General features: G+C 40.4%; 1 protein-coding gene across 1 annotated transcript in view; it reads left to right on the plus strand.

Annotated features, from left to right (window-relative positions):
- CWC27 (CWC27 spliceosome associated cyclophilin) overlaps positions 1-13,040 on the plus strand; it is a 228,923-nt gene that overhangs the window by 41,421 nt on the left and 174,462 nt on the right. Inside the window, exon 10 of the mRNA XM_084628358.1 lies at positions 4,167-4,339. Coding sequence (XP_084484484.1) covers positions 4,167-4,339 — 173 coding nt within the window. The remainder of the gene's footprint in view (positions 1-4,166; positions 4,340-13,040) is intronic.

Consider the following 13,040-nt stretch of genomic DNA (forward strand, 5'->3'; position numbering starts at 1 on the left):
CTCTGTGGCAAGAGAACAACTTTTATCCATTTTTTTTTTATGGTAGCCTTTTAAATATTTGAAGACCAGTATTATGCCCCCCCGCCTCCCTTCCAGTTTCTCTATGTCCTTTCTATACATTGCTGACCAAAACTGGACACAGTACTCCAGAGGCGTAATCAGTGCTGAGTTGAGCAGTACTATCACTTCCCGTGACTTGCATGCTATGCCACTGTTAATGCAACCTAAAATTGCATTTGCCTTTTTTTTTGGCAACACCATCTCATTGCTGACTCATGTTGAGGCTGTGATCCACCACAACTCCTTCTCAGCAATGATGCTGCCAAGCCAGTTTCCCCCCCATTCTGTATTTGTGCATTTGGGTTTTCTTTCCTAAGTGTAGCACCTTGCATTTGTCTTCATTGAATTTCATTTTATTATCTGTACCCCAGTTCTCCAATTTCTCAAGATCCCTCTGAATTTTAGCTCTATCCTCCAAACTTGATCAGTATGCTCTACCTACATCTAGGTCATTAATAAAGATGTTAAACAACACTGGACCCAGAACAGATCCCTGTGGAGCCCCCTTGAGACCTTCCTCCATTCTGACATCATTCCATTAATAGTTACTCTGTTTGCAGTAGTTTAACCAGTTATGTATCCACTTAATAGTAGTTCTGGCGATCCCACATTTCTCCAGCTTACTTATCAGAATGTCATGTATATTATGGTATATTATGTCCACTGCTTTCCTCCTATCGACCAAACCAGTTACCTTGTCAAAGAAAATCAAGCTGATTTGTTCTTGGTAAATCCAAGTACTGAGTCCAAAATGTGATTCCCTTCTGGAGGCCAAATCCAAACAATAATGCTTTATAAATGTATGGAGAAAGGATCCTGTCACAGCTTTGCAGATATCTGAAAGAAAAATACCTCTGAGATAGGCAATAACAGCAGCCTTGACGTGGCTTTCCAGCTTCAGGCCAGCCAGGTCATATAAAAAAAAAAAAAGGAGATCCACTTGGATCCTTGTGATAACCGCAATACCCAGAAAATTGTTAACAAAAGGAAAAAAGTTGGGAGCACTTTCCAAGCCTTTTACTGCACTCCAAATAGAACCCCCACGACCGTATGATGACATGACATGCTTATGAAGGTGTTCCTGGGATGAGCATGCATGTATGTGGGGAAAGTTGGCAGGATAGCAGGCCCATTAAGGTGGACTTCCAACATAATTATGGGGAGGAATCTCAAATGAGTTTGAAACATCACTATATTTTTGTAAATTTATTATAAGATGGGTCAGTCACTTGGGCCTGTAGCTTAGTCACTCTTCAAACCAAAGCCACAGCCACTAGGAAAATGACCTTGAATTTAAGAAACTTAAGTTCAGAGGAATCAGGTAGTTCAAAAGGAGCTTTTGTCAGGATCAATATCCCATGACACACGTTTTTTAATGGGAGCTTTGAAAAATGTCAAGCCCTCCATGAAACTGAAGAGGGTACAGAGATACTCGTTCATTTTTGGCCAGCTCATGATAGGTGGAACTACCAGCCACATGACCTGCATGGAGTATCTTTTAATCTGGTCTTAAAATAGAAAGTTGAGACATCAAAGTGAAAATCCTGTTAGAGGTATCTCCAGAGAAGCAGGTACATCATTTTCATTAACATATATAACAAACCCCTAGAACCCTGAGCAGGGGTATTCTGCTACCCAAGATCCATAAACCTGGAAATCCTGGATGCCCCATCTCAGGCATTGGCACCCTAATAGCAGGATTGTCTGGCTATGTAGACTCCCTCCTCAGGCCCTACGCTACCAGCACTCCTAGCTATCTTTGAGACAAAACTGACATCCTGAGGAAACTACAATCCATTGGTGATCTTCCTGAAAACACCTTCCTAGCCACTATGGTTGTAGAAGCCCTCTACACCAATATTCCACACAAAGACTGACTACAAGCCGTCAGGAACCGTATCTCCGATAATGTCACGGCAAACCTAGTGACTGAACTTTGACTTTGTCCTCACCCATAACTTTCACATTTGGGGACAATGTATACCTTCAAATCAGTGGCACTGCTATGGGTACCCGCATGGACCCACAGTACGCCAACATTTTTATGGCGGGCTTAGAACAATGCTTGCTCAGCTCTCATCCCCTAATGCCCCTACTTGTGCTAACTGATGACATCTTCATCATCTGGACCCATGGAAAAGAAGCCCTTGAGGAATTCCACCATGATATCAACAACTTCCATCCCACCATCAACCTCAGCCTGGACCAGTCCACACAAGAGATCCACTTCCTGGACACTATGGTGCTAATAAGCGATGGTCACATAAACACCACCCTATACGGGAAACCTGCTGACCGCTCTACTTACCTACATGCCTCCAGCTTTTATCCTGACCACACCACACGATTCATCGTCTACAGTCAAGCTCTATGATACAACTGCATTTGCTCCAACCCCTCAGGCAGAGACAAACACCTGTAAGATCTCTTATCAAGCATTCTTACAACTACAGTACCCACCTGCTGAAGTGAAGAGACAGATTGAGAGAGCCAGAAGAGTATCCAGAAGCTGCCTACTACAGGTCAGGCCCAACAAAGGAAATAACGGAACGCCACTAGCCACCACCTTCTGCCCCCAACTAAAACCTCTCCAGCGCATCATCAAGGATCTGCAACCTGTCCTGAAGGACGACCCATCACTCTCACAGATCTTGGGAGACAGGCCAGTCCTTGCCTACAGACAGCCCCCCAACCTGAAGCAAATACTCACCGGCAACTACACTACAAAACCACTAACCCAGGAACCTATCCTTGCAACAAAGCCTGTTGCCAACTGTGTCCACATATCTATTCAGGGGACACCATCATAGGGCCTAATCACATCAGCCACACTATCAGAGGCTCGTTCACCTGCACATCTGCCAATGTGATATGTGCCAGCAATGCCCCTCTGCCATGTACATTGGCCAAACTGGACAGTCTCTACGTAAAAGAATCAATGGACACAAATCAGACATCAAGAATTATAACATTCAAAAAGCAGTTGGAGAACACTTCAATCTCTCTGGTCACTCGATTTCAGTCCTAAAAGTGGCAATACTTCAACAAAAAACACTTCAAAAACAGACTCCAACGAGAGACTGCTGAATTGGAATTAATTTGCAAACTGGATACAATTAACTTAGGCTTGAATAGAGAGTGGGAGTGGATGGGTCATTACGCAAAGTAAAACTATTTCCCCATGTTTATTTCTGCCCTCCCCACCAACTGTTCCTCAGACATTCTTGTCAACTGCTGGAAATGGCCCACCTTCGTCATCACTACAAAAGGTTTTATTTTCCTCTCCTGCTGATAATAGCTCACCTTACCTGCTTACTGTTGTTACAGTGTCTATGGTAACCCATTGTTTCATGTTCTCTATGTACATAAAATCTCCCCACTGTATTTTCCACTGCATGCATCCAATGAAGTGAGCTGTAGCTCACAAAAGCTTATGCTCAAATAAATTTGTTAGTCTAAGGTGCCACAAGTACTCTCTCTTTTTATGTATAGAAATTTATAATATTTATAAAAAGTAATTGTTTATATTTGCAACATGCCAGTGTGACACTTGCATCACAGATATGCGTTTTCATACTGTGCAAAGAAGCACTGTGGATATATAGAACCACCTCCCCTTCCATTCAGGATTGTATAAAAATCCTGTGTTATGTAATACACAGTAATTGTTTACATGGAAAATTAATATTAAGAAAATATTTGTCTTTTAATAAAGTTTAGAATCTGGAATCAGTTAAGATACCCTGGTTTCAGACAGATCCCAAGGGGTCCACAGACCACAGTTTAAGAATAAATGATTTAGGATATTAAATAGTGTGGAGTTATTTAATATTTAAATACCTGTATTTGTGACTGTAGCTCTGAAAAATGTAGGTCCTTTGTTGATACTACTGGTTCATCTTCTAAGGTACCTCTGAAAGATAGAGGATATGTTCCTTGGTTTACATAGTTCATATTTTGAGGCAATTACAAAATATTAGCATATATGGGCATATAAATTATAAATGTAATCATATCCGCTCTCTTGCTGAGAAGTTGTTCCCAACTTAAAAAATCCTCTAGTAAAACAGAGCTAAAATTAAAGTGGTCTGTTTAAATCAACTTAGGATGAAGAGGAGGATGACGACAGTAGCGATAAAGAAGAAGGTGAAATGGATAGTGACGAGAAATATCAAGTGAAAGAACGCATAGCTAAGAAGTTGAGAAAAGATAAAAATGAAAATGTTAAGCTACCATTTAAAGAAGAACCAGAAACAGAGAAGAAAACAACTAGCCGCAGGTAAGCAACATGCAAATTTTTCCTGATTTGAAATTTACAATAAGATGTTTAACTGCTCATCTTTAGCATTGCTTTTTACTATGCTGAAAGTTACATATATTTGAATTGCTGTAGTTTAAAAATTTGATTCTCCCTCCCCTTAAGAATTAATTGATTAACTTCAGTGATAAGCACATTTCTTAATTTTTCATCCAGCAGTTGAATTAAATGTTTGATTTACTGCAGGAATTGTGTTCGGGTAATTATATAATTTGTATTAATTTCGTGTGGGCTTTTGTTGTTCCCACATACAAAAATAAGATGGCTGTGTTTAAATCATGGGATTTGTAACTTTGCTGATGTCTTTCTGATGTAATAGTTTACTATTTGATTCACCATAGAGAGAGTGAATTCAGCTCAGCCTCTCTCAAACTGTGGGTCAGAACCCCAAAGGGGTCGTGACCATGTTTTAATGTGGTCTCCATGGCTGGCATTAGAGTTGCTGGAACCCAGTGTTGAAGCCAGATCCCCGCCATCCGGGGCCGAAGACAGAAGGCTTCAGCCTTGGGCAGCAGGGCTCAGGTTACAGGCCCTCCACCTGGGGCTGAAGCCCTTGGGCTTCGGCTTTGGCTCCTCACCTCGCGCGGCGGGGCTTAAGTGGGCTCAGGCTTCAGTTCCCCCTGCTGTGGTCGTCTAGTAATTTTTTGTTGTGAGAAGGGGTCACAGTGCAATGAAGTTTGAGAACCGCTGAGAATGTGATGTAGTCAGAGATAATAGCATGTTGTAAAAAGTAGCAAGATAATCTAGGTGTATAATTAATCCACTTCATATGTGACAAAATTTTACAGGTTTTCTAGCTAAAAACTATTAAATATGAACTCTGGAAGTTTATCTTGTAACTGAAATGTTAAGCTGTAGTGGTCCCTATTGAGAAATATATGGGCTAAATATTAAAGGCCTGTTAGTCATCTGTTGAATCCTGTTCCTATCAAGTAGAAAGAAATATCTGAAGAGTATTCATATCTCCAGTAAACCAGATCATTAAGGCTCCAAATCTGTCACGGAGGATGCAGAAGTCAGATTCCATGACCTCTGAGAGTTCTGCAGCAGCCAGTGCGACTGACCCCAGCTGTACCAGCTGCTGCTGGAGTCGCCCTGGGGCTAGCCGCACTAGCCACTGCTCAAACAACGCCAGGCAGCTGGCCCTGGGGACCACCCGAGTAGCAGCTGTCCCTGAGACTGCCCAAGCAGTGGCCATGGAGACCACTGGAGCAGCAGCAGTCCTGAGGGCTGCCCTAGAGGTGGCTGGAGCAGCGGCCCTGGGGGTGACCAGAAACAGTTAGCCCCTGCTGCCAGAGCAGAGGCTAGCTGTTGGACACTGGGACCCCACAGAGCAGAGGCATCCAGAACTCCCGAGAGCAGCGGCCCCTGGGAGCTCCCCAGAGCAGCAGTGCCCTAAAATCAGCTAAGATTTAGTCAGGGGTATTTATAATAGAAGTCATGGACAAGTCAGAGTCCCTGAATTTCTGTTTATTGTACATGACTTTTACTAAAAACACCTGTGACTAAATCTTAGCCTTAGGGCTTGTCTTCACTACCGGGAAGATCAACCTGCTGCAATCGATGCAGCATGTGTTGATTTAGCAGGTCTAGAGAAGACCTGCTAAATCGATGGCAGAGCACTCTCTAGTTGACTCCAGTACTCCAGCTCCCCGAGAAGAGTAAGATAAGTCGACCGGAGGAGAGCATCTCCTGTTGACGCAGCACAGTGAAGACACTGGGGTAAGTTGACCTAAGCTATGCCGACTCCAGCTACGTTATTCAGATAGCTGGAGTAGCGTAACTTAGGTCAACTTACCCCAGTAGTTAAGAAAAGCCCTCAGTTGTTATTTATCAGAACAAGTTATACATGTGCATGTATGTGTGTTTTTAAGCATCTGTGCCTGAGATGTACAGGGAGATGATATTATGCGTGGATAATATCAAACTTATTAGGAATTGTTTCAAAATACGTCAATAAATGTGTACTCTAAAGGTTCTTGACCAAATAATTTTCTCTCCACAAGTACTAATCAGCTATCATGGGACTATCTTATTTGTGTATTAAGTTGACTACAAATTAAAATTGTCCAAAAAGTGTCTTTTAGTTTAATTTTAAATTCCTTCAAATTTCACTGTTTTATGTGCTCTTAATGTAGGTTTTGAAATTAAAGTAAAAACTTACCCAGCCCTGCTACCAGAAAATTGTTGATGAGTGCAGACAATAGTTGGTTTTCCTCCTTCAGTTCAGCTTCCACTCTTAACAATGGTTCTTGTGGAGCTTTGAACAAGGTGTTCTCCTTTAACTCTCATTCTCATCCTGTCTCAATTGCTCCAAAGATTGTGAAGCCACTTTAAAAGTATTTTTTGTAGAACTAGCTACATCAGTGGGTGAAGTGAGCTTCCAATATAGCTATTTAAGTAACTTACATTTGAAAGTGATGTTGGCTGTCCACAGAGTAAGGTAACACCTTAGGAAGAAGGGAACTACCAGAGCAAGAAAGCAGCCGTTCAAAAGTCATTCCTTCCCGCAATAGACACATCACTTCTAATGGAATTTCTTGGGCCACTAGGACTTTTTTTTCCCTCATAGAAGCTGGAAGTTGTATAGCTGACAGTGGCAGCCTGGGAGAGGGTAGGGAAAACAGGAAATAAAGATTCATTATACATTTGGACATTAAAATGAATTTAAAACATTCTAAATTGACAAAACAGTTCAAAATGTTTTTTCCTATTTTTTCTTAAATATTAATGAAGTGTTTTTCATAGTAGGTTATGTTCCATGAAATAGCAAAAACAATTTTTTTAAAACACATGGTAGAATTACAATTATTCATTGGGTTTTTTTGTTCAGTGACCGTCAATGTGTAATTGATTTACTTAAATAAAAAATTTGCATTCTTTTTGAACTAGAACAACCCAATTTAGCATTTTTTTTTAATATCCACATCAGAGAAAGTCAGCCTCCCATTAGTTGGGGAAAAAACCCACAAAACCTATGAAGATATCATGGTTTAACTCTCAAAAGTTCATTTAAGCTATAGATTTATTTTATATATTCATTTTATGTTAATTTGCTGCACATTTTCTGTAAAATTGTCCTGCATCAAAAGACTACCCAGTGAGACTGGTGTAAATTTTCTTACTTCACTAAAAGCGGGCCCTTCTCTCTTTCTTTTTAAATGCATGGCTTATAGGACATATAAACAAGGTCTGAAGATTTACACTCAGAACTTACTGAAGGTTGCTTTTAAAGCAGAAGTGCTGAATTCTCTTTCTTTCAGGAAAATTTGTCAAATTGACACACCTAGCTGATTCATTATTAAGCTCTCCAGCCTTATTATCTGTTCCACATTAAATAGCCATCCCAGAACTGGGAACATCAGAGGGAGTGTCTTTTCATTTTTCGGAAACAGCATCTCTTCAGGTATAGGGATGGCAAACAAAGAAGGTCTTTGGAATAGATATAAGGACACTTGGGAAGAATCTTTGTGTCCTATGTTTGGCCCCGGAGAGGTGCTTTACATACTGCGCGTGATTCTATCAGTTTTAAGCATTAGTGGCCATGGGTATGTGTGTACAGTTGTCATTACTGTCTTGTTTACTGTACCAGTAGCATTAAATTCTGAAATCTGTTATTTTCCAGCTGATAGGAATCTGACATTCTCGGACATGGAAATTAAATGCATGCCACTGTTTGATCCAAATTCACTTGTATTAACCTTAGGTCCCAGTGTGATGATATGGTGAGCCCATTATCATGGTTGATGATTCTGTCTTGAAGAATGACTTCTTCATGTGAATGTATAGGAAATAAGTGATATGACAGTCTCATGAGATTTCTCTACCTAGTCTAGTCCAAGCTTCAGTTGTTTAGAGTAGGCAGTGCTGCCGGAGTTGTCTGTCAGCAAACAGGGCGTGGAATCAGCAGTACATGACTTCAGTGGGAGGTTCTAGTAGCATTTTAGTGGGCCAAGGAACATCTAGTCTCTATCACAGTTATTCATCTCATCAGAAATTTAAATATGCAAACAGAGTCTTTGAGCTTTTAAATTAATTTATTCAGAATAATGGCTTCTAAGTAGGGTAACCTTTTCAGCAGATCTAGTCAGTTGGGTCTGTCTTCTTGTTTCTTTTAATACAAAATCCATTTGACAAGTCAGAAAGTGGAATAGAGAAAACAATGTGGAAACAATAGACACTTTCTGAAATTCATGGCACCAACATCCAAGGCACCACTCCCTGTAAATACAATTATACTCAGAATGGTGAAGCAAATTTTGGTTGCTTCAGTATGTGTCAGACCTTTGGTATATGAATCTTCTGACTTAGAAGACCATCCAATTCAACATTAGTGTTGAAGCATGAGGGGATTCTGTCAAGTTGTCTATATATTTGGTGTATGAAAGGGAAATGCCAAAGTCTCAGTCTTTCAGACTGTCATATCTAAGCTCCTAAGTTCAGAACAGCTGGTTACATCAAAAGCATACTTCCAGATAATAGAAAATGTCAGACTTGTGCATCAGGAATCAAATTCAATTTTAGAATTCCATCAAGTTGGCCTTAAAAATGTCAGGCCTCTGCTTGTTAAAGGCTTGAGAGGATCAGTTGGAGGTTTTATAGAGAGATCCCCATCTGGTCTAATGGTTCTTTAGACTAGTGAATGATTAAAATAATTTCTTTATGTAAGTTTGTTTTCATCCTGTAGGTGGAGCTCGGGTACTACACATTTATAAATAGAGTAGTTTCATTTATTTTTCATGCTTTTTATTTACATGGCATACAGCATGCAGCCACAGTACAAAAATAAGCAAAGTAATACAGAGATGCATTGGTTACCTATAGGAACAGATGATGTGGCCATGGGTAAAATAGTTTTAAAGTCCCAAAATTGTAGGAATAGTCCACTCATGTATATGAAATTTCTAGAAGGAAATCTGAAGATCTTCATATGACTGAAGATATATTAAATAGAATTTTTTCTCTATTCCAGCTCTGGTCATTAAAGATCTCATGGTGTTTTTTAAATGGGTAGAAGTGTGTAAGTTCCATATCCTGAGCCAAATGCTTTAATTCACATTCTAAAATTTTGTAATTGCTAAATAGGCGTTGCATGTTTGTTTCACCTGAAAGATGGCTGCATTTCTGTGGCAGCTGAAATGATTTCTCTGTATAGTTTCCAAATTTCTTGATAAAATTGCATAGCATTTTGCGGTTCTATAGGCTGAAAGGTACTGCCACAATGTATATCATCAATTTTACTGTCAACTAAGAGCTTAACATCCTTAGTAAGGCAATATTATGCTGCACAGCATCTATGAAATAGCTGTCGAAAGTGACTGGACAGTAAGGGAATGGGAAAAAATGTTTGAGATTACTGAATAATGACATCTGAAAATCAAATGGAAGGTCTCATGTTTTTGGAATTAACCACATAGATCTGAAAACTAGTGGTGGGATGGATGTTTCCTATTTCTGTTCTTAGTCATCTCCTGTAATCATTTTAGCTGCATGTTAAAAAAAATTAAATGTCTATTTTCTTTTGTTTGGCTTATAACAGGGCCAGTATCTTTAGGTCTACAAGATGGTATTTTAATAATAGACCTTTGTAGCCATCTCATTGTTTCTTGTACTCTCCCATCTCTGTCTGTACCCATCCATTCTCTTGTCTTATACTTCGATTGTAAGCTCTTTCAGGCAGGAACCATCTTTTTGTTGTGTTTGTACAGCTCCTAGTACAATGGGGATCCTGGTCTATGACTAGGGCTCCTGCGTGCTAGGGTAATATTAATAGCACACAAGCCCTGCTCTAGGCTAGGACTATTTTAGAATCTACAAGATAAGCTAGCTAAAAGCTTTGGTAGAATAAAGTAATATTTTTTTAATAAGTGTATACATTTAAGACACCATAATACTTTCTAAGAATTTGGATAAATCTTAAACACACTGGGCATGCCAGAAAGATCTCTTAGATTCATAGATACTAAGGTCAGAAGGGACCATTATGATCATCTAGTCTGACCACCTGCACAACGCAGGCCACAGAATTTCACCCACCCACTCCTGCGAAAAACTTCTCACCTATGTCTGAGCTATTGAAGTCCTCAAATCGTGGTTTAAAGGCTTCAAGGAGCAGAGAATCCTCCAGCAAGTGACTCGGGCCCCATGCTACAGAGGAAGGTGAAAAACCTCCAGGGCCTCTTCCAATCTGCCCTGGAGGAAAATTCCTTCCCGACCCCAAATATGGTGATCAGCTAAACCCTGAGCATATGGGCAAGATTCACCAGCGAGATACTACAGAAAATTCTTTCCTGGGTAACTCAGATCCCACCCCATCTAATATCCCATCACAGGCCATTGGGCCTATTTACCATGAATATTTAATTACCAAAACCATGTTACCCCATCGTATTATCTCCTCCATAAACTTAATCTTAAAGCCAGATAGATCTTTTGCCCCCACTGCTTCCCTTGGAAGGCTATTCCAAAACTTCACTCCTCTGATGGTTAGAAACCTTCGTCTAATTTCAAGTCTAAACTTCCCAATGACCAGTTTATATCCATTTGTTCTTGTGTCCACATTGGTACTGAGCTTAAATAATTCCTCTCCCTCTCTGGTATTTATCCCTCTGATATGTTTATAGAGAGCAATCATATCACCCCTCAACCTTCTTTTAGTTAGGCTAAACAAGCCAAGCTCCCTGAGTCTCCTTTCATAAGACAGGTTTTCCATTCCTCGGATCATCCTAGTAGCCTCTCTCTGTACCTGTACTTCTCTTGAAGCCCCCTTGTGGGACGATCCTTTAATACTGCAATGTAAGGTAGCCGAAGTGAATTTCATGGAGGATCTTTTTGAATTGAATTATTTTAAATCCTTTAATTAAAGACCCAGTTTACTCTTCCTAAGGTTTTATCAATATCTATAAATACAACATTAGGTCATTTTTATTCCTAAAACACACTTACTTAGAAGTGATTCCCTGTTATAATTGAGACCTTATCACTTAGAATATACAATTAACATGACCCACATTAAAAACTATTTTTTAATCAAAATGTTGTGGGGTACCAAGTCAAATGCCTTAAAGAAATTTAAGTATATTACATATGATTGTCTCCTAAATAATATTGAATAGGAAAGTGACTGAGAAATTATTCTGAGCCAGAGGCTCTAATTACTGATTCAAAATGTAAAAGAAGTGATGCAACACTGATTCATTTTTGGAAGTAACTTCAATTATACAAACTCAGTTCTAATTAATACACTTGTTCAGACGTGTAAATGTGCATTTTCCTTAAACATATTGGAGAAAAATGTTAGGTGTAATACAGAAAACCTTAACTTCATACATTGAAATTGTGAATTCTTTAAAAAATGCTGGTAAAATATACAGCTAATAGTGAAAGAACACAAAGAAAAATGTCTTGGTTGTGTATCTCATTAAAATGATTGTACATCTTCTCATAAACTGAATGTTCTGCATAATCATTCATCCTGTGCAATTTTGTATATCACACAGCAATAGAAATGGGAAAAGTTCCCAACAGTATGTGAATGAATTTCACAAATTCTGTTATACAAACATAGGGAGTACAGTGAAATTAATGATTCCTAGTTGTAGCTGGAATCTCTCTAACCTCTAATGTAGTCCTTGCAAACAGGTTTAAATAAAGACACATTTATTTAATCCTTTCCTCCTAAAAATGCAAAAACTTGTTATGGGTATACCCTCAAAGATTCAGAGGTTCTTGGTCCTACATATTTAAGATTTTTATCAATGATGTGGATAAAAACATAAATTGAGGGAGTGGTAAGTAATGAAGAGTACAGGTCAACGATTCAGAGGAACTTGGATCCATTGGTAAATGGGAGTGCAAGCAAACAAAAAGGGTTTTAATAGGGCTAAATGTAAACATATATATTTAGGAACAAAATGTAGGCCATACTTACAGGAAGGAGAACTCTACCCAGGGAAGCAATGATTCTGAAAGTGATTTGGGGATTCAGATGGATAATAAGCTGAACATGAGTTCCCCATGTGATCCTGTGGGGCAGAATATCCTGAGGGTGCAACCCTCTGCTCAAAGCAGGACTGTGAGTGTTCGGACTCACCCGGCGGTGCCTTCTGCTGGTCGTCCTTGGGAATTAGCTTGATTTCCAACCCAGAGCACCCTCTGCAGGCCGGTGATCCGCCTTACCACTGGCCCCGGTCCCTCCCAGGACCCAGTGCCTATGCCTTGTGTGCTGCCCCCTGGCAGTACCCCCACTCCCTGGGTCTCCCCCACCCCAGGGAACCCTCACCCAGTATCCCCACATCACCTCAGTCTTGGCTACTGCCAGTCACCATCTAGCCTTGCACCCTGGGGCGGACTGCAGTGTATAAGCTAATGATCACAGGCAACAAGGGGTGTGGACGGGCTGCCTTTACCCACCCTCAGGCTTTCCCTCTGCAACCCTAATACCTATATGGGCCTGGGACCAGGCCCTGCAGCCTGGGGAGTTGCTGACCTAGGGCTTACCAGGTCCTGAGGCCTTTCCCCAGCCCTGCCTCACTCTAGGTCCCCCAGGTGAGTTCCCCTGCAGCCAGGCCTCAGCCTCCACTTCCCTGTCCCTGTCTAACCAGAGAGACTCTGCCTGAGCATCTGGCTCCCAGCCTTTTTAAGGGCCAGCTGGGCCCTGATT

This window comes from Lepidochelys olivacea, assembly GCF_965140295.1.
Source record: "Lepidochelys olivacea isolate rLepOli2 genome assembly, chromosome: 5".
NCBI classification, from domain to species: Eukaryota; Metazoa; Chordata; order Testudines; family Cheloniidae; genus Lepidochelys; species Lepidochelys olivacea.